The following is a 20,427-nucleotide window of genomic DNA, read 5'->3' on the forward strand; positions in this document are numbered from 1 at the left end:
GTTCGACAATAGCACCAACTGTCATGACAATCATTCAGTAAGGATATGGAGGTAGAAACAATAGATCTTCTGGAATGCTAGTTGTGCAGCATTGGGGCTGTTAACAATGGGCCTAGACCCTTTCCTCCCTGATCTTAGTAATGTCAAAGTATCCCCTGATCTTTCTTCAAAGAGGCAGCAGCAGAATCGGAAGTAGTTAGAGAAGGAGACGGCAGCATTTTGAGTTGAGGTACACTCATGTCGGAGTAGACTGCAGCAGAGTGACCACTAGATAACCAGGGAGGTCAACAAGGCAAGTTGTTCCAGTCCTTTGAGAGGAGAAGAGAGCAAAGAGAAGCTAGGGAGAGGAGCAGCAGAGTCAATGGTAAAGCAATGTTATAGGAATGGTAAAAGCAATGGTAAAGCAATGCTATGGGAAAATGGGAGTCAGATGCCTCTCCTATCTCACTCCCATGATCCAAACACCTTCCAAAAGCTTTACTGCTGAGCAAAGAAAGCTTTAGGATGACATTACACATCCGAACCACAATCCTGGTTGCATGTATCACTTTCCAAACCTTCCCTTTCAATATATGCACATCCATTTCAATGAAGTATGTGTCTTGTAGCTAACATATGTTTGGACTTTAAGATCTAATGTCTGTATGTGTCATTTGATGGAGGAGTTAACATTTACATTGGGAGTTATTATTGTAAGGTATTTACTTTGTCCTGTCATTACATTATTTTTCCAGTGTGAATTCCTTTATTTTTCCCCTTTTTTAAACTATTCTAACTGATATATTAATATATTAATGTATGTCAGTTAGAATATAATATAACATATAATATATAATTATATATATATATATATATATATATATATATATATAAAATTTCTTTGGGGCTTCATGATGCTTGTGGTCTCATCTCTGTCTAGGTGTCCCTTAACTATTATCTGTAATGCTGTTTTAGTGGTTATTATCGTGTATCCTTAGATGTACTGCCAATGCCTCATGCAATCATAGGTAGGGCTTTTGAGAAGTGGCTGCATATAATGTGCAATGCTGGATTTAAGCATGTTAAACTGGGATTGATTCACGGTGTAGTGCTAGGTTGAAGGGTGTTAAGATTAAGTGTATGAGTGCTGCCTGGATATAATATAAAAGACAGAAAGTATTCTGCTGTTGTTGATTGGCGTTTGCTGTTTGCTTCTTTAATGCTTTGCTGTCTTCTGCCCACTACAAACTATTTCTCTTCTGCAATGCCCCTCTGCCATGCCACCCTGTCTTGGAGTGAGCCATTATGAATTGAAACCTCTACAAACTGTGAGCCAAATAAACCTTTCCTCCTTTAACTTTGGGTGTCAGATATGTACTGTCAGCAATGAGAAAAGTAATTAGAACAGTGGTCATATATTTTACTTTTATCACAGAGATTCCTTACTTCTCTGTCAGTTTAGAAGCCTAATTTTCCTGCATATTGATGTTAGGACTGACAGTTTTTTTAAGGGCTTGAAAAGCTTCACTCGAAGCTTTCCTTGTCTTAAACTTTGTGCTGGCGAATCCACTGTAATTCTAATGGGCCTGCCTTTATAAGTTATTTGCTATTTTTCTCTAACAACTTTTAGTATTCTTGCCTTTCATTGAATTTCTGGAATTTTGAGTACTTTGTGTATTGAGAAATCTCTTTTCTGGTAATGACTACTTGGGGTTATATATGTCTCTTGACTTGAATAAAGAATTATTTCCCATGGTTTAAAATTTTTTCTGTTATAATTGCAGGGGATATATTTTTACATCTTTCAGTATTCTAATTTTTCTTTATTCCTATAATTCATGATTTTGAGAAGTCTAGTTGCTTTTGGATTCAGTTGCATCGTGTCTTGTTTTCAGATTATTATTGAGTTTACCACCTGTTACATCCACACGGCCTTCAATATCTGACACTGTGTTCTCATTTCGGTCAAATATTTTAATTTCTGTTTGTTTTCTTTACACTTTCTAATTCTTGACCAAAATGGTTATTCATATCTTATATTACCTTGTTTAATTCAACTACTTTTTTCTTTATGATTACTGAAAACAGTAAAATCTTTTAATTTGTATAATTAAATCTCGAAGTTTGCTAAACATTTTGTTTATCTGCTTATGTATTTCTTCCTTAATTTCTTCATCATTTGGACCACTTTTTTGTTTTGTTTCTGTTTTGTTTTGCCTCTAGATTCTACTTTAGTGTTGATGGAATCAGCTTTTGGGGGGAATAAAGCTTTTCAAGTGATAACTTATTTATTAGGGTTACTTAATCTGCTTAACATGATGATCTCCAAGTCCATTCAATTTCCTGCAAATAACATGACTTCATTCTTCTCTATGGCTGAATAATGCTCCACTGTGCATGATGACCACAGCTTCTTTGTCATTCACCTATTGATGGTCCTCTAGGCTGTTTCTACAGCTTAGTTATTGTTCATTATGCCACAGTGAACACTGGTATTCAGGTGTCACTATAGTATGCTAACAATTCTTTTATGAATATACAAAAAATCACAAGGAATTTCTCATTTCACTTTTTTTGGAATGTCCACACTGATTTCCATAGTTATTTTACTAGTTGACCTTCCCAGCAACAACAAAGGATTCATTTTACCTTGAATTCTCACCAGTATTTATCAATTTGTGTATTCTTGGTGATATCATTAAATAGTTGGGTCAATCTAATCAAAGTGGTGAACAACTTTTATAAAACATTCAGCCAGTGATAATATGCAAAATCATGCTATTTTTAATCTGTCATATTATTAGGGAATATCTAAATTTCACAAATAACTTGTGCTTACTTGACCCACACACCAACAGTCCTCAACTAAGCACACATACAAAGTAAACCACAGAGTCACTTTATTAATCCGCAGATCCCTGATTTCCAGTCCATAGTTTCTGATTTTGTAGGTCTGTGGTAGTTCCAAGAATGTGCATTCCTAACACATTACCAGATGATACTGATGGTGGTGTTTCAGGGGCCAAGCATTGAGAACTATCTGTCTAAATGAAAACCGGGTTCCTAAGGGCACTGAGAAAAAATAGGCTTATAATGAGAGCAGCTTGATTAAGGGTGTCTATATTTCTCAGATATAATCATGGAGGACAATGAACATACCACAAGGGCGTGAAACCAGGCACCAATAGATCAGGTGATTGAGGCCTCATGCCATTGCTAGGATTGGGAATTTTTAGTCCAAGAGTTCATTATATGTTTTGGACCAAGAACCATGGTATGTTATTTTTCATTATCCCATGAGAAGTTTTATTTCAAAAAGTCTTTCCTTTCTCTACCACTGTTTGCCAGGAGAAACTTTATCTGTATATTTTCATGAGGCTCATACAAATTAGTATTCCAGTTCATATAGAAAAATACACACAAGAAAGACTACAAAACACTGAGAAGGAAGATCCTATAGCAAGGGATAATTAGCAAGATAAGATATTTGAATATTACACCAGAAAGCTTCCACATATAAAAAAGGAGCAGTGTAGCATCGAACAGAGAAATCACTGAGATAAAGTAAAAAATCCAGAAAAAGACACAACTACATATAAAAACATAGTATATGATAAAGGTAGTGTTTTTTAAGTTACTTTGCATAGTTAAATGTTTTTATAACTGTTGTAGGAAAATTAGATAGCTGCATGCAAAAGGACAAAATTAGAAATATTTTTAACAAAACATATGAGAATAAAATTCAAATGGATTAAAGTGCTAGATGAAAATCTAGGACGGCAGGGGATGTAGCTCAGTGGCACAGTGCCTTCCTGGAAAGTGTAAGGTCCTGAGTTGATTCTTGGCACCAAAAAAGAAAAGGAAAACGAGAAAGAAAATCTATACATATACCAAAAGAAAATTTCGGTAATGATAAAGCATATCTAAATATAAATAAAAACTTAGCTAAAATAAAAAATAAATGTACTAGTTGACCAAATTAAGAAATTTTTAGGGCTGGGGATTTAGCTCAGCAGCACAACGCTTGCCTGGCAAGTGCGAGGTCGTGATTTCGATTCCCACTACCAGAAAAAAAAAAGGAAATATTTAAAATTACAAGAAAAATAACAACAAAGAAAGCAAACAAAAAAGTTAGGAAAATATGTGCAAGATAAAGCACAGATAAATGATTAAGAGACCTCCTTTATATGAAGGCTTTCTAAATTTGAATGAAGACCAAAACGTTATAGACAAAAACTTGAAAATATATTTAACTTTACTCATAATGAAGGAAATATAAACTAAAACTACACTATGGTGCCAGTTTTCATTCTGCAGGTTTGCAAAATTACTGAAAGTTGCTAATAACCTCTGTTGGTGGCCGTATGGAAAAATGGGTGCTCTTATATATTTCTGGGATGGATGCAAAATGACATAAAGCCTATGAAGGATATCTTAGCAATATCTAACAAAACTATATACACATTATCCTTTGAGAAATTCTGCTTTCAGAAATTTACCATGATGAAATATCAACATTATAAAAATCTATACATGTTATTTATTGTAGAATTATTTGTGATTGTAAAATAGTGCAAACCACTGTGACACTATAAGTGTTTGGTTGAATGAAGTTTAATATATATATATATATATATATATATATATAAAATGAATTATTATACACTTTTAAAAAGGAATATGGAGGATATAAATGAGCTAATTTAGATTTACAAAGCATATTACATGAAAAAGTAAAGTGTGAGAGAATGCATAACAGCATAGCTCTGTGTAAAAATAAGAAAAAATACACATTCAGGTTTATCTTAACACAAACTAACACAGGAAGGATAAACTAGAAAACAACGACATTCATTATCTGCAAGGCATGTGGGAAAATGCAGTAGGGAAGATATTACAGGGAATGACAGTTCTCTTAAGTATATCTTTCAAAAAAAGTTTAGACTTTGGGGTATATGTTATTTTTTTACTTACTCCAAAAAGAAAATGATTTAGTAAGAGTAGGAAAAGGAGGCAAAATTAAAACATTAAAAATCTAAATAAATTTTAATGGTAAACAACCACAGTAAGGAAAAACAACAACAAAATTTTAGCTATAAGTCATCCATCATTCCTACCTGACTAAGCCAACTGTACATCACCTGGAGTTCAAGGTCCTGATGGTACATTGCAGAAGTGGATGTGACTTTAGGTATTCTCTGTTAGGGAAGAGTGGTACAGTATATGAATTTTACGTAAGCATATGTATTTTAAAAAGTGTATGAATGGGAAACATATTGAGTAGCTACAATAATTTAAAAACCCTGATTTCTTTCTCGTCACCTATTTTTCCATATTCTAGTTACATCACTTACTATCAAAGGTATCCCAGCCTTTCCCACTTTCAGTGACAGTTATTTCTTATGCGGTTGTCCTATCCCCAGGAGCTAAATATGACAACAGGTAAGGTTTGGATCTGCTAACTTGCCATCATGGAGAGCATGACAATGGGCTAGCACTGAAGACATGTCTGAGTGGTGAACAAAATGGTGCCACGACATCGACTGAGAAATGAATCCATCCAATAAATCCCTTTTGCATGTTTAAGCCAGTTTAAGTTAGGTACTACCATATGCAACTAAAGAAACCTTAATTAATTTGCTGCAAACTTGTGATTCAAAACAGCATTCTGTTCACTGACTGATTCTTGCATAAATTTCCTCAAGTTTTAAGTGCTTAAAAATTTTCATATCAGCAAAATGTATCTGTAGAAGAACCATCATGCTTCCTCTCACATAATTACCATTTAATCTTTTGAGTTTATCATTCTACTTCTCCTACCAGGAAGCTCATACCTAAATTTAATGTTCAAATAAATTATCTGCTAGTCCTGGCTGTTGGCAGACATTTGTACTTATTTTAATAGTTCTTTTTTATGTTTCACTGTAATTAGCATCATTACACATGTCTGCTGCTATACACGACCTTCAGTTTTTTAGAAAGTGAATGTTTAATTAATAGTGTCTGGCACAGAAACACAATACATATTTGTTCACTGTAAAAATACAATTATTAAAATAGATTTTTTAGAAATTAAATGATCAGATGTCAAATAAGATGTTTAAAATATTTTATAAGCAAACAAAAATGCAAAATATCCATGTTTAGAAAACATATCAAGTATACCAGAGTGTCTTGAAGCATAAAGAGAGAATTGTGAGGCCTGAGGTCTAACTTATACAGATCCAGGCAGGTTGGGCAGAAGTAAAGGGCAGGACAGAACTACAGTAGAAGATTGCCTCATTTTTAAGCAAAGCTAGTTCTAGATTTTAGAAGAGGGTAATAGCAAATCTACATTTAGAAATGGGTTCCTACAACTTTCATTCAAACTATCTGTTCAAGTAAATGTGACATTGGGGGAATCATGGGAAAAACAAATTATAGTCTCTATTTTGTTTTTTCCTGCACTCCATGAAACCTATGTTGTTTAAACCAAGTTTAGCCTAAATTATTCTAGGTACCCAATGATAGAAAGGTGGCCTAGGATCTTCTGTCCTATTTACAAAGTTGGGAAAACAAAACAAATATAAAAGTGGAGTAACAGGAGGAAGAGGAGGAGGAAAAGTGATACAAGGAGATATTGATCACCAGGCTCCAAATGGCATTTCTGAACCACATATATTGGGTACAAGTATATTTGTGTTATAGTTTGGATCTAACATGTTCCCCAAATTTCTCATATGTGTGGAAGATGATTGGAACATTGTGTTATTCTCATTTTTGATTCATGTATTGATGAGTTCAGTAAGAGCTGAATATGGTGTCAAAAGGTGTTACTGAGTTGGAGGTGGACCACCGGGGGCATGAACTTCCAGGCTGTATTCTTGTCCACAGCTCCCCTCTTTTCTCCTCCCGGACTGCAGTAGTTTGAGAAACTTTTCCTCTGACACGCCACTCTGCTATCATATTTCTGCCTTGGATTCTGCTGACCATGTATTTGAATCATAAGCAAGAATAAACCTCTTTTACGTTAAACTATGTCAGGAATTGTGTCTCACTGATGGGAAAATATTAAGACAGATTTTGATGTCAAAAGTGGGATTTCTGTGAATGTAATTGACCATGTGGTTCAGAAACCCATGGAAGTAGTTTATGGGAAGAGTTTGGAAAGACTTGAAGATGTCAGTTGAAGAAGCTTAAGAATGATGTAAACTGAGCTGGATGGGAGATTTTGTTCAGATCATATATGACCAACATGTTAGAAATGTGGACAGTAAAGGCTAGTTGTAGTAGGTATCAGTTGGGAACAAGGATTCATTCATAGGTGGACTAGAGGCCTTGTGTGTTATAATCTGGCAGGAAAAAAAATAATTTTTCTCACATACCAAGTTTTTGCAAGGAACTAACATTAAGAGTAGTGGATTAAGTACTCTTGTGGAAGAAATTTCAAAGCAGTCCAATGTTCAGAATGTGGTATGGGTACTGTTGGTTGCTTTTAGCTAGAACTGCAGGAGCAAAATGGAGATCTGAAAAGTTTGCAGATTTATCAGCTAGAAAGTCTCTAAAAGTTGGGGGCATGGAAAGCATAGCTGCTGAAAAGACTAATATTAAAAATATACCAAGGGTGTTGCATCAGGACTATTGTAAAAATGGCTTGAGGGAATCTCAGAACCCAGGAAAACCTCAAGTTTGTAGGCTCATAGGTGCAAAACAGTAAAGTTTTCATTAGAAAAGAGAGTCCATGGGCCTCTTGCTTGAGAAGGACTTCCTAGGGAATTGATTCACTGAGATTCATTTTACATTCAGATATCCAGGAACTTAAGAAGCCTCAGCAGCCATGCCCAGAATTTGATATCATCCCTGTGGTAGTGGACTTATATGCATGCAGAATGCAAGAGTTGAGAGGGCAGTGATGGTCCCACCTAGATTTCAGAGGAAGGCCTGGGAGGTCATGCAGTATGCCCTTTTGAAGGCTATCTGAAAAGCAGTGAGAGTAAAGTATAAGGTGCAACAGAAAATAAAGGATGTTAGAGATGGCAGGAATTCAGATTATCTCCTAATAAAGATTCATAGGCAATGAACAGATTGAGCCCGTGACGGAGTCTATGAAGGCTATATCAGGCTGTAGGTTCAGGGCTTTCCAATCCCTTTGGAGATCACGTATCATCCCTAATTGCCTCAGCTGCTGGACATGGAAATACAGGATATTTGCCCTGCTGATATAATTCTGTTTAATCCCCCTATTCATCCCATTTGGAGTGGGAATGTTTACTCTGTGCCACTTTATGTTGGAATCATTTAACTTTCTTTTTGCTTTCCATAGAGGTCACAGGTAAGAGGTTGCCTTGAATTCAGAGGAGACTTTGGACTTGGAGTTTTTAGCAATGTTGGAACTGTAAAGACATTTTCTACTCTTAGAGAGGGATGAAATGTATATTGCATGAAATGAAAATCAGTCTTATGAGGATCAGGCATGGAATATTGTGGCTTAGAATGAAAATGCCCCCCCAATTATGTGTTTCATGGGAAATTAGATCATTGGGGTGCTACACTCATCAGTGTATTTATCCAATGATAAGCTGAGTAGTTAAGTATGCTGTTAGCAGGTGAGGCATAGTTGGAGGCGGGTCACTGTGGGTGTGACCTGGTAAAACATATTCTTCTCCCCAACTCCTCCCTTCTCTTTGTGCTATCTGGCTATTACTGGTTAAGCACTTCTTCCTCCACCATGACTCTGCCATCTTGTTTCTGCATTGAAACCAGCTGACCATGACTGACAATATGAGCCAAGATAAACTTCTTTAAATTGTGGGTGTCAGGTACTGTGTCCCAATGACAGGAATGTGAGTAAAACAATATGTATAACTGTAATAATTTAGCATGACCTACAAATGTGTGACATTTTTTTGCTAAATATCTGTTGCTTTGATTGCAAGATAAAATTATTTTGCCAATGATTACAGACAAAGGTTTTAATTTGTCCTTACTGTAGAAAAGATTGTCACTTAACTAATTTGCAGATTGACGCATTTTCCTGATAACTTCTAGTTATTGTACATTTGCATGTTAATTTTCTTGGGTTCTTTTGTCTTCTATATTTAAAAGGTAATCTTAAAGTGTATTACAGTGGAGAAAATATCAAGGTATATTCATAACCCAGCAGTATCCTGAAGGACTTGTTATGTTTGGTTGCTGAACAATGTATGTAACTTTTCATGAATTCTGCAATTAGCTGAATTTAGTAGAAGCAGACATCCACAAATGATGTATATCCATAAATGATCAAGGAAGATCAGGTATAAAATGTTAGAAATTTGCAGCCTTTTTATTTAGTATCCAGAGAATGCCAGTATAATATAACATGGTATCTTGAGAATTGTTGCTCACAGAGTTTTAACAAGAACAAAAATAAATATAATATTTATGTCATCTTTGGCATGTTGTAAATTCAAAATCATAGCCATTACCTTAGCAGCACTACTAAGAAACATTAAAATGCACTACTAGATTTGGTCTCATATGATAAAAAATTGAGTACAATGAATGAAAACTTCAAAGTTTAAGGAACTGTGCTTCAAAGAAAATAATTGTGAAATAAAAATGGTATAAAATCAGTAATATATTCAAATTAAGAAAATACGGTTTTCTGAACACTGGGGAAATTTTTGTTCAATTGCATCTTTTGCATTTTCATTATACCATGAATCAAATGAATACACAGTTTCTATTTACACTATTTTTGTCTTGAAAAATGCAATGGAATATGAGTCAATATAATGCTTCTATATTAGAAAAGATAGGAAGTCAAAAGTGCTTGGGAAATATTGGCAAACCAATTTTTAAAAATGCAGCTATAGTAACCTATGCTCTCTTCTCATAACCCCTATGTCATTCACAGCTACCAGTATTATATTTGTTTTAAAAAATCAAATACATGAACCTACATTTTCATTTTTGTGCTATGGAATTCATTGCAAAATAAATTTTATTACCAAACCACTCTGGAATTTGGCTATTTAAGACTTTATGTATAGCTTTAAAAGTGGTGCTTTTATAAATAAGACTTTCTTGTGTTTAAAAATAATTCCATCAACTTAAAAAAAAACCTTAAGAATTCTCCTGTAAGTCATATCAATTTCAGAAACAACAATTTTGAAGACAAATCAAATGTAGAGCAATATTAGTCAATAGGTAAGATAAAAGGAAATAATCCAATTGTTCACATCATGTCCATTACTAAAAAACTGATACACTTAATACATATATTCTCTAGGAATGTCCCACATAAAATTAGGTATTTAATAAAAATCTTCTGAAGATTAAATTAGTTCTCATAACTAGACAAGTAAAGCAAAACAGTAATCCAGAAAAGTACTATTGTGCAAGGTTTAGAAATGTAAGTAACTTGGAGATTTACATACATATATAATTTTTCTTGTTGGCCATAATTGAAAGGTACATAATTTGCCAATATAATGTAAGTAATCTTGATTATGAATTCTAAAATTACTTTTTTTTTTTACATATTTCAGAAAAACTAATGCCTATAATTAGGACTTACTGTATCTTCAAGCACAATTCCCCCATGTGTTTGCACTAAATTGATTTTTAAGTGATCAAACATTATAATTTTACTCAAATCATATGAGAGAGTTCAGTATATTGTAAGACTAAAACCAGGAACACTATATCCATGAGTATATGTTATGCATGTCAAAAAATGCCTGAAAAAGCTTCAAAATGTAAAAAGAAAATTCTAAAGAAGTTCAATAGTTAGTTGGCCAATCTGTATTTATTGTGGTTTGCATTCTTGCTGCCAACTAACATTGTGATATATAGGATCTCTACTTGCTATAATCTAGACAGAAGATACACAGATAGTTTATATTCAGACTTCCTGTGCTTTTGTTTAACAATACACTGAACAGAGGGGTAAAAGACCTTATATTATATAAATCATGTAATAAATAGTAAGTAATGTGATAAGTAGCAAGACAGACAAATATGAGCTTAACAACATATACAGAAATGACTGCCTCACTTCACAACATTTCTGCATATAAATTCATTATTTAAAACATTTGGAGGATTTTTAAAAGAAAGTGCAGGGGGCTGGGTATTTAGCTCAGCGGCACAGCACCTGCATGCCAAGCTCAAGGTCATGAGTTCAATTCTTGGTACCAGAAGAAAAAACAAAAAGAAAATAAAAAGAAAATGCACATTGAGTCATGGAAAGGTAGGAACCATCTAAAAAGGCAATATTTTAAGGGAATCTTTGACCATGAGACCTACTGTGTACGTTCCTTTGCCAAAGTATATCTTCCCTGAATATATAACTGAATTTAAAATTATTCTCATTATTATTAGTTGCCTGAAACTCCTATAACTAGAAATTCATCTATTTAATGGACATTTTATTTGTTAAATGCTGATTGTCTCTTAGTCACTAACATAAAAATGGAAATTAGTTTAGTGAGAACTTTATTTACCCTAGGTAAAAATAACTGACCTAAGATAATGGAAGTCATGCTTTGGGGAAGGAAAAAGAGGCAAGACTATTTTGGAGCAGAGAATCTTTTTGGGGACAGGGTAAACCTTAATATTGGAGTACTGCTGTGAGGTGATCAACAGGAATACTGTGAGAGGGTTGGAAAGCAATGAGAAAGAGAAAACAGAGTGCCAAGAACAAACTTTGCTTTGTTTAAATGATAATATCTGTAGTGAGCCTTAGAGCCCAAGGTATGTGGGCTTTTTCTTTCATTCATGAAAGGCCTATTTCTGTTAGGATACTATTCAATATATAGAAGTACTCTTTTAACATGTTGTTTCAGTGGGAGGAGACTTTATAAACACCAAGCATCTGTTCTTAAATTTCTGGGTTACCTAACATACAGAATTTCTTTGAGCTAAGCAAACGAACTATAAAAAATGTTTTTGCTATATTTACCAAAGCCAATGTTTAAGAATTCCTTCATGTAACAAAATAGGCTAGTTTTATCTTTATGAAAAGACTGAAACCATTGTTTTCTGCATTGTTTTCTGTACAGCGTCACAGTTATCACTACTGCATTGTAATTTTCTTGCGAAGTTTTTCTGAGTTTACTCATAGTAATATGTGCTTTAGGGAAAAAGATTATTAGTCTATCTGAAGTTTAGGATGATATATTAAGCCTGTATGAGTAAATCTTGTGTTTTCATTTGAGAAATATTAATTTAATAACATTTCCCTTCCAGAACAATAAAAAAATCAAAACTAAGATATCAGTATGTACTATCAAAACCATTAACCAGGAAGAAAAAACAATATAAAATAACTCTTCATGAGTCCATTAGAAACCACAGTATTCTAAAGTCTTGTACGAAGAATATTTTTAGTGGTAAAGCATTTATAGAACCCTCATAAAAATTTTCCATTTAAATCTGCATCTGTTGATTATATAGTTCTAGCCAAAAAAGGACATGATTAGGTATCCCTATCTGAGTGCCTTCTATAAAGAGAGGGTATAGTTTGAAGCTTTCCTTTATAATACTCTGTACACCCTCTACTAATGCTAGGGTAGCATGTTTGAATTTTCTAGCAGAAAACTTTCTTCACAACTACTGTAAGCATACCTGTGTGTTTTACACATTATCAAAGCACACTGGATAATAAAAATCATACTATTCATTGCTTACTTCTCATAGTGTTCATTTTATGATGAGTGTATGATATGACTCATTTGAGCAAATTAAATTAAAATTAATTAAGATCATCTACTTTTAAAATCACTGGTTATCGAAAACCTGGAGGTTCTTTTTGTGATCACATTTCATTTACCCATTTTATGTCATTTAATGTTATTTCTTAAAAACCTTATGTGGGAACTAGTATATGTCCTGAAAAGTTCAACATCAAAATTATACTCTTGAGTTTGATTTATCAATTCTGAGAGGAAGAAGGAATACAACACAAACAAGATAATGACAGCAGTAAAATAACTCAAAATATATGGACACGAATTGTTACATGCAAGTAGCTAATGTAATAAAGAAAAATAAGGAAAGAAAATGCCACTTTGAAAAATAAAAAGCCAGAAAGTATCATACCAGCCTATTTCTAAATAATGTTTTCACATGGCATTCGATATTTTGCAATGTCTTTCAATTATTTCCAAAAGTTACCTCAAAAGTAGAATACATACATTTATATATCACACTCAGGAAACAACTTTGTGCATGGGGTATAGATTACTTACATTATAAAGAGAATATGTATAGTTTCTTTTATTAAATACCAAAGATACATGTCTTCTAGCCTAAATCATATACTCAATAATCACTCTCTGTGAACTAAGCAAAATGAAATCCACAGCAAATAGTACATGTAGCACGCACAAGTAGCTCTCTTACATTCACTAGACAAAATTCATATTCTCCAGTTTATATTCATTAATTCTTTTTGTCAGTAATAGTAGTCATGGCATTTTCTTCAACAACACAAAATGATTCTTTAAAATTTCAGCATTCAGAGAAAATAATACATATTACACAGTGGTTCTGGATAATTAATTTAATGGTAAAATGTTTTGGTCAGATTATTTATAAATATGATTTTTAAAATGTGGTCCAATTTTTTGTAGATCATTAATATTACTTCCTATTTATGTGGCAAGGTCTAAAGTTTACTAAGCTATTCCGCTGTAGCATATGTGCTGAGTGCACAAGTACATTATAGTTAAATTTCACCTAAATAACCATAAGATTCCAGGTAAATCCATATGCTACACTGTAATTCAAAGCACATGGATATCAAGAAAAAAAAACAGTGCAGCTCATGTATAAATAAGTAGACAGTGATTGAATCCAATGGGCTAACTTGAAAGTCAGCTTACATTATGCAAGACTGTGCCAACAGTAAGTATTTTATTTTCAAGGCTTAACTGTGGCATATTAAGAAGATTACAAGACCACTATAAAGCCTCTGGCTAAACAATTATTCACTGTACTATAATTATTTTATATGTAAACTGTTAAAAGCCTTATGTAAACCTTTTTAGATGTGGCCACTTATGGTTAATATACAGAACTGCCTACAGAGATTATTGGCAATTTAAGTCTTGTGGAGAAACTTTGGCACCAATCGTATCAGGAATTTGTATTTTAGCACAAAGGTATCTTGTTCTGGCACCAAAATACTATGACTGCATTTTAGTAACTAGAGAGAATCAAATAAATTGAGTCCTTTGGTTGTGCATAACAAGCTTATACAATACAGTACTTGTTTTTTTTAAAAAAGAAAAAAAAATTCTTTCAGGATCTGATGTTAAAAAATACTGACATTGCTTGGCATTATGCTATAAGCATTTTGATTACTGTTAGTGAATTCACAAACACTGTATGAAACAGAGAAAACTAATACAGTAACTTTATTTGAAAGAAATTTTAGAAGCTAGTGTGCAGAGAATTTAAGACCTGTTGAGACCACTTATATGCTTAAATAAACACTCAGACACTACTGTAAAACAACATAATATAAATACTATGGACCTGTGTCATGTTTTTTTAATCTTACTTGCCCTAAAAAGGGGGACTTAAATAGAATATTCAAGTAATGTAACAGAATATAATGCCTTCGATATGAAATTAGAAAAAGCCACATGTTTAATTTTCTCTTCATCCAGGTTAGCTGAGGAACAATGCAAATCTTACAAGCCAGTTGATGTTCGCTTTTTCATGCTCCGTCGCTGAGCTAGGCTTGAAGCAGCAACAGGTTCTAGGATTGGTTGAAAAGTCTTATGCAGCAGGGCAGAATATGTAGCAACCACTGTTCCCTGAAATAAGAAGAAAACAGCCAGGTAAGTAACAGTCTCTGTAGTAAAAAACAAACAAAAAACCCCCTACATTGTATCATGAGCCATATTTCTAGAACAAAACTTTTTCATAGAAAAGTAAATGAGTATATTCACAGTACTGACACAGCCTTGATAAATCAATTCCGGATTATTATCTATTTTACACATAATACATCATGTTTCTTACAAAAAAAATTCTTAAACATTAAAATTTAAAATTTAGGTTTAATGACTATGGATATAAGAACTTGTATGAATGGTTATAATATAGTAACTAACAATTTTTGTTTCCATCTGAAACTTACACTGAGTCCACTCCTAGCCAAAGTGTCAATTAAAAGAAACGCAACTGAAACTAAGGTAGTTTTATATTATCATAAGAAAAGCAAAACTAAAGAAAGTGAAGAAAAGTACATGATTGCTATTTTAAAGAAAACCAAATTTCAAAACAATTATCACAACCATTGTTGAATTCCTACCATGTTGTTTAGTGAAGCTCTGTATCGTTTCTAATTTTTTATTACTTTTTATTATCTTTAATTGTTTGATCAACCTTGCATTCTTACATCTGGTAATCTGGGCAACTTCCTTGAAGATAACAATATACAATATAACAACCATTGTTAATTCCTATCATCTTGTTTTGAAGTCCTGTATCATTTTTTTGTTTTGTTTTTGTCTTTATTGTTGTTACTTTGTTATTGTTTTTTTCTCTTTAAAAATAAATAAATAAAAGAAAAAAATCAATAAATTTTCCAGTCAAATCTTAAAAAATTATCTTTAAGAAATAAAGGTGCTTTAAGGAATTATTTAAGCATCGTCAATGAAGAACATATAAAAACTTCATTAGGTATTAAGTCATTAGAAGTCACATACAAGTATGTTCATTTTACCTTAACAACATGTGATGCATCATTGCTTTTTGGCTGATCATTTGGCAGCTGGTCTCTGTGGGCTATCCATGAGTGTTTTAATATTTGTTGAGTAGTGTACCGCTGATGTGGGTCCACATGAAGCATGTGAGACAGCAAATCCTAAATGAAAAAGAACAATTTATACAAAAATAGGTAACATTAAATATTTCATCAAAAGAAGAAAGCATCAGTAACTTTGTAATCTGTTGTATTTGACTATACTTAGGAAAAAACAAAATCTATGCTCTGCACTTACCTGTCAAAACAACTAAAAACAGATTTTCTACTAGAGTAAATCCTTGCTTATTATTTTTAAATCAGGAGATACCACATTTCTGGAACCAGGATATTGTTAGTGATACAGGAGGAAAACGAAAAGAGAGAGGAGTTAACCTGGGATGCACTAAATAGTCAAGAGGAGATAATAACTACCAAACTGCTGGTAAACTGGGTCCTAAGGTGTAAAGGCACAACACAGAAGGGAAGGACCCATTAGTTAATCACTGAAAACTAGGGGCTGCTTGCAAAACATACTAAAGAAAGCAAAATATAAATCCAATGTTATTAACTGGTTTCTAACATTGTACAGGAATGAATATCATGTTTTTAAGATCATAGTAACTCGGAACATGCCTATTCAGTCTCTTGTAATTAGAATATGGTGAACTTAACATATCCTCAGTAATGCTCAATTTTAAATATATTATGTAATACCTTTAAATAAGCTATCCCAGGAATAATTTATAAATAGTAAACTCTCCTTAACATGCATTTTCAATATGAAAACAAAATTATTGTTGCAAATCTTTCCTAAATATCAAAAGCACTGAAATATGAGACTAAATAGTAGTATCAAATTCTAAATACCATCATTGGTTAAAACTATGTGAGGGAATAGGACAGACAAACAAAATAATCTATTAGGAAAGTAACAGATATACTGAAGTAAATATAAAATTAATATTATATAAGATTATGAATTATTTCAATAGAACAGACCTAAATGCCAATAGTAAGAATTAAAATAGAACTTCTGTATGGTCAGTCAACCCCACTACTGTGTATATACAGTAAGGAAATGAGAAAAGTATCTCAAAAAGACATTTGTACTCCCATATTCATTGTAGCACTAGTCACAGTAGCCAAGTAATGGAACTACCTAAGAGTCCATTAGTTAAAAACAGGTAAAAGAAAATCTGGTACATACACAATAGAATAATATTCATCCATAAAACCAATGAAGTCCTGCCATGTGTGACAACATGGATGAAACTGGAGGGTAGTATGTTAAGTAATCCAAGGAGTGAAAGAGAACTTATCACAAGATCTTATTACAGAGAATTTTAAAAAGTCAATCTCGTAGAAATTGAGATTGTTGTCAGAGAAATTGAGATTGTTGTCAAAACAGTGTTGTCAGAGGCTGGAGAACACAGGTGGGAGGGAAGAATGGGAAAAGGATGATCAATGGGTAATAATTTACAGTAGCAAGAAGCCCTGGTGTGCTACTGCACAGTACGATGCAACATAGATAGAGATAATGCACGGTACATTTCAAAAACAAGAAGAAATGATTTTCAAAGTTTTCATCATAAAAATGGTACATATTTGAGGAGATAAATGTTTACCCTGATTTGAACACTGCACAGTGTATACACGTATTGAAACATTACATTGTACTCAATTAATAGGCAAAAATTTTTATGACAGTTAAATTAAATAAATAACTGTAGCAAAACAAAAGATAAATTTCAATACTTCAAGGACTTCTGCTTACCAAGATACAGTACCAGGGACTAGATTTACCTGCTCACCCCAACCCTGAAACTGAACACCAAAAATCAACAAACATAATGAGACAACAGTTTTGAGGAAATGTGATGTTAGTCAATGAAGGAAATGACCAATAAGAAATGGGAGGTAAATGGGGTACACAGTAGTTGCTCTACCTTATCACCTCAAGAGTTTTCATGTAACTGTGCAGGTAAGGGAAACTCGGACAGAGGCTGTGGGTTTGAGCTGAGGAGAGAGAACTAAGAGGTACTCAAGGCAGACAGAGTCAGTAAGATAGTAAGAAAGAGGTGAGAGGAGAATAGACAGAGAGAATTATGTTCTGTAGAGGATTTCCCCCAGGTATTCAGATTATTACAACAAATATGTATTTGAGAAAAAAAGGGAAGGCCTCAAAAACTGTCTAAAATGACTAGAGGAAAATATGAACTAATAATAGTATAATATATAATATGAACTAATGATTATATATAATATGAACTAATATGAAAATATGAACTAATTATAGTATAATATATAATACTACTAATAATAAATCTATATAAGTAATGTATTCACTCAAAAATATTTAGTTTCAAGTAGGAGAGGCAATATTCAGGGAAAAAACTGATTACTATGATATTTTAGATCATAAATGTTGAAAAATATTGCTTAACTTTTTAGACATAATTTGTGTGATTTTAAAGAAGTAGGAGTAAAAATGGTACCATGAAAAAAGAAGAAATCCTTCAGGGTGGGGAATACTATGATCCAACTAGCTAGACTAAAAAAACCTCAGAATTCATAAAGAATTTAACAGAGTATTTGGAAGGATCTTGCCTGAATAGTAAGTAGCTTCGGACTAAACACTATTCTAGTTTTGCTTATAAAAATCTTAAAATAAGACCTAGAAGCTCAAGAATGTTAAATAGGAATACAAATGTGTCCAGTACTCACCAAGATAAAAAAATCAAAATGTTTGCCATCTTACCTAAATAGCAGGTGTTCAAAAACTGCAGGAAAGTACAATTACAAAAACTGAAAGTAAATCAAAACTAACCTAGGACTGACATGTTAGAATTAGTCAATAAGGTCATTAAAACACATCTAACTTTATTCTAGATGTTTAAGTGTAGAACAGACACAGAGAAGATAGAAAAAGTTTTGTATCAAAAATGTGGAAGTGAATTAAAATGTAAGTTCAGAAATTAATATAACAAAAAATTTAGCAGAGAAAAAGATTGGTGAAGACAGCAATAGAATCTATTAAAAAAGAATCAGAGTACGGAACATGCAAAAGAACAGAGCATCGGTTAGTTGTGGGAGAACTTCAAGTAGAATATATGTAAATTGGAGCCGTAGAAGAAAAGGGGGGCAAATAAAATAATTGAAAAAATAGTAATCCCAAATTTGGTGAAAATCTGAATCCAAGAAACACACTGAAGCTCAAATGCAAGAAAAAATAAAGAAAATTACATAAAAACAAAGCAAACCAAATTGCTCAAAACCCACCATACAGAGAAAATTTTCTAATAGCAAAAGGAAGAAAAAAATGTTACATATAGTGAAAGATAAGGATAAATAACTTGTCATCAGAAAAACTTCAAATGAGAAGACTGGAAAATAATTTAAAAGTCCATAAACATATATGTCTGATTTATTTCACTCAAAAATGTGCTCTGCAGGTATATCCATTTACAAAAAGTGTCTCAAATTTGTCATTCTTCATGGCAGTGTAGTACTCTGTTGTACATGAAAAACACATTTTCTTTATCCATTCATCCATTGATGGGCATCTAGTCTGTTCCCAAGATTTAGCTACTACAAATTTTATTGCTATAAACATGGGTGTGCATGTATCACTTTGGTATGCTATTCTTAGCTCTTTTGAGAAGATACCAAGATTGGGAGTAGCTGTGTCAAATGGAATCTCTAGTTTTAGTTTTTTGAAGAATCTTCATACTGATTTCCATATTGGTTGTACCAATTTACACTCCCAGAAAAAGTGAAGAAGGTTTCCTTTTTCACCACAGCCTTGTCAGCATTTGTTCTTAATTACTTGATGATAGCTATTCCACACTGTTTCTCTTGTGTGAGAAACTAAAAGTGTAAATAAGGAAGAAAATAGATGATAGATATTAGAAAGTATTAAGACAATGTTCAAACAGCAAGAAAGAAAAGGAAAGGGGTAGAGGGAAGGGGAGGAAGGGAAGGAAAAACAGGAACAAAAGGAAAAAATGGAAACAAAGCTTTTGTAAATGAGGAAAAAAAGAGTTGAAGGGAGTTTAAGGCAATGGGGAAGAAAGGACAAACCAATGTATATCATGTACAGGTACAAATTCCCTATGATGAATGTGATCAGTATGTATATCAAAAGTGTATCAAAATTTAGTAAAAATAAGATAAAACATTTATTTTATTTTATTTTATTTTATTTTTTTTCTCCGGTACCGGGAACCGAACTCACGACCTTGCGCTTGCCAGGCAGGCGCTGAGCTAAATCCCCAGCCCCCAAGATAAAACATTTTTTTTTTCCAAGATAAAACATTTAATGGAGGTAAAACTCTCAACTTAGAATTTTATAATCAATGAAAATATTTTTCTAAAATAAAGTCAAATACTATTAACAGTAAGGAAAGTTATTTCATACTGGTAAGAGGGACAATTAAGATGACAAGCATAAACATTATTCATATGTAAATGGAGTTTCAAAATACATGAAAGCAAAATCATTGAAATTATAAAGAAGAATAATCCATAATTATACATGAAGTATAAAAGTAGACATTATAGAATTTATAGGTATTAACAGGTTAGTAATAAAGTATTAAAAAAGTTTTCTGCTAATAAACTTAACATTGGTTACCTCCCTTCAAGGAAAAAAAGAATACCAATGCCCAATCAAGAAGGAACAGAGTAAATAGACATGTCCATATATACGTTTACAGCTAAAAACT

The 20,427-nt window shown here is 32.9% G+C and overlaps 1 protein-coding gene across 2 annotated transcripts in view; it reads right to left on the reverse strand.

Moving 5' to 3' along the window:
* Window positions 1-20,427, reverse strand: part of Rps6ka6 (ribosomal protein S6 kinase, 90kDa, polypeptide 6) — a 180,854-nt gene that overhangs the window by 19,113 nt on the left and 141,314 nt on the right. The window contains exons 22-24 of one of the 2 annotated variants that reach the window (XM_013507539.1): window positions 15,683-15,823; window positions 14,647-14,768; window positions 5,097-5,177 (exon numbers count right to left, since the gene is read on the reverse strand). In XM_013507539.1, coding sequence (XP_013362993.1) covers window positions 5,117-5,177; window positions 14,647-14,768; window positions 15,683-15,823 — 324 coding nt within the window. In that variant the 3' untranslated portion in view covers window positions 5,097-5,116. Of the gene's footprint in view, window positions 1-5,096; window positions 5,178-14,335; window positions 14,769-15,682; window positions 15,824-20,427 lie in introns of those variants that run through there. The other variant, XM_005410079.2, reaches the window with a different exon arrangement.

Source organism: Chinchilla lanigera, unplaced genomic scaffold (genome assembly GCF_000276665.1).
Source record: "Chinchilla lanigera isolate Chin_1 unplaced genomic scaffold, ChiLan1.0 scaffold00128, whole genome shotgun sequence".
NCBI classification, from domain to species: Eukaryota; Metazoa; Chordata; class Mammalia; order Rodentia; family Chinchillidae; genus Chinchilla; species Chinchilla lanigera.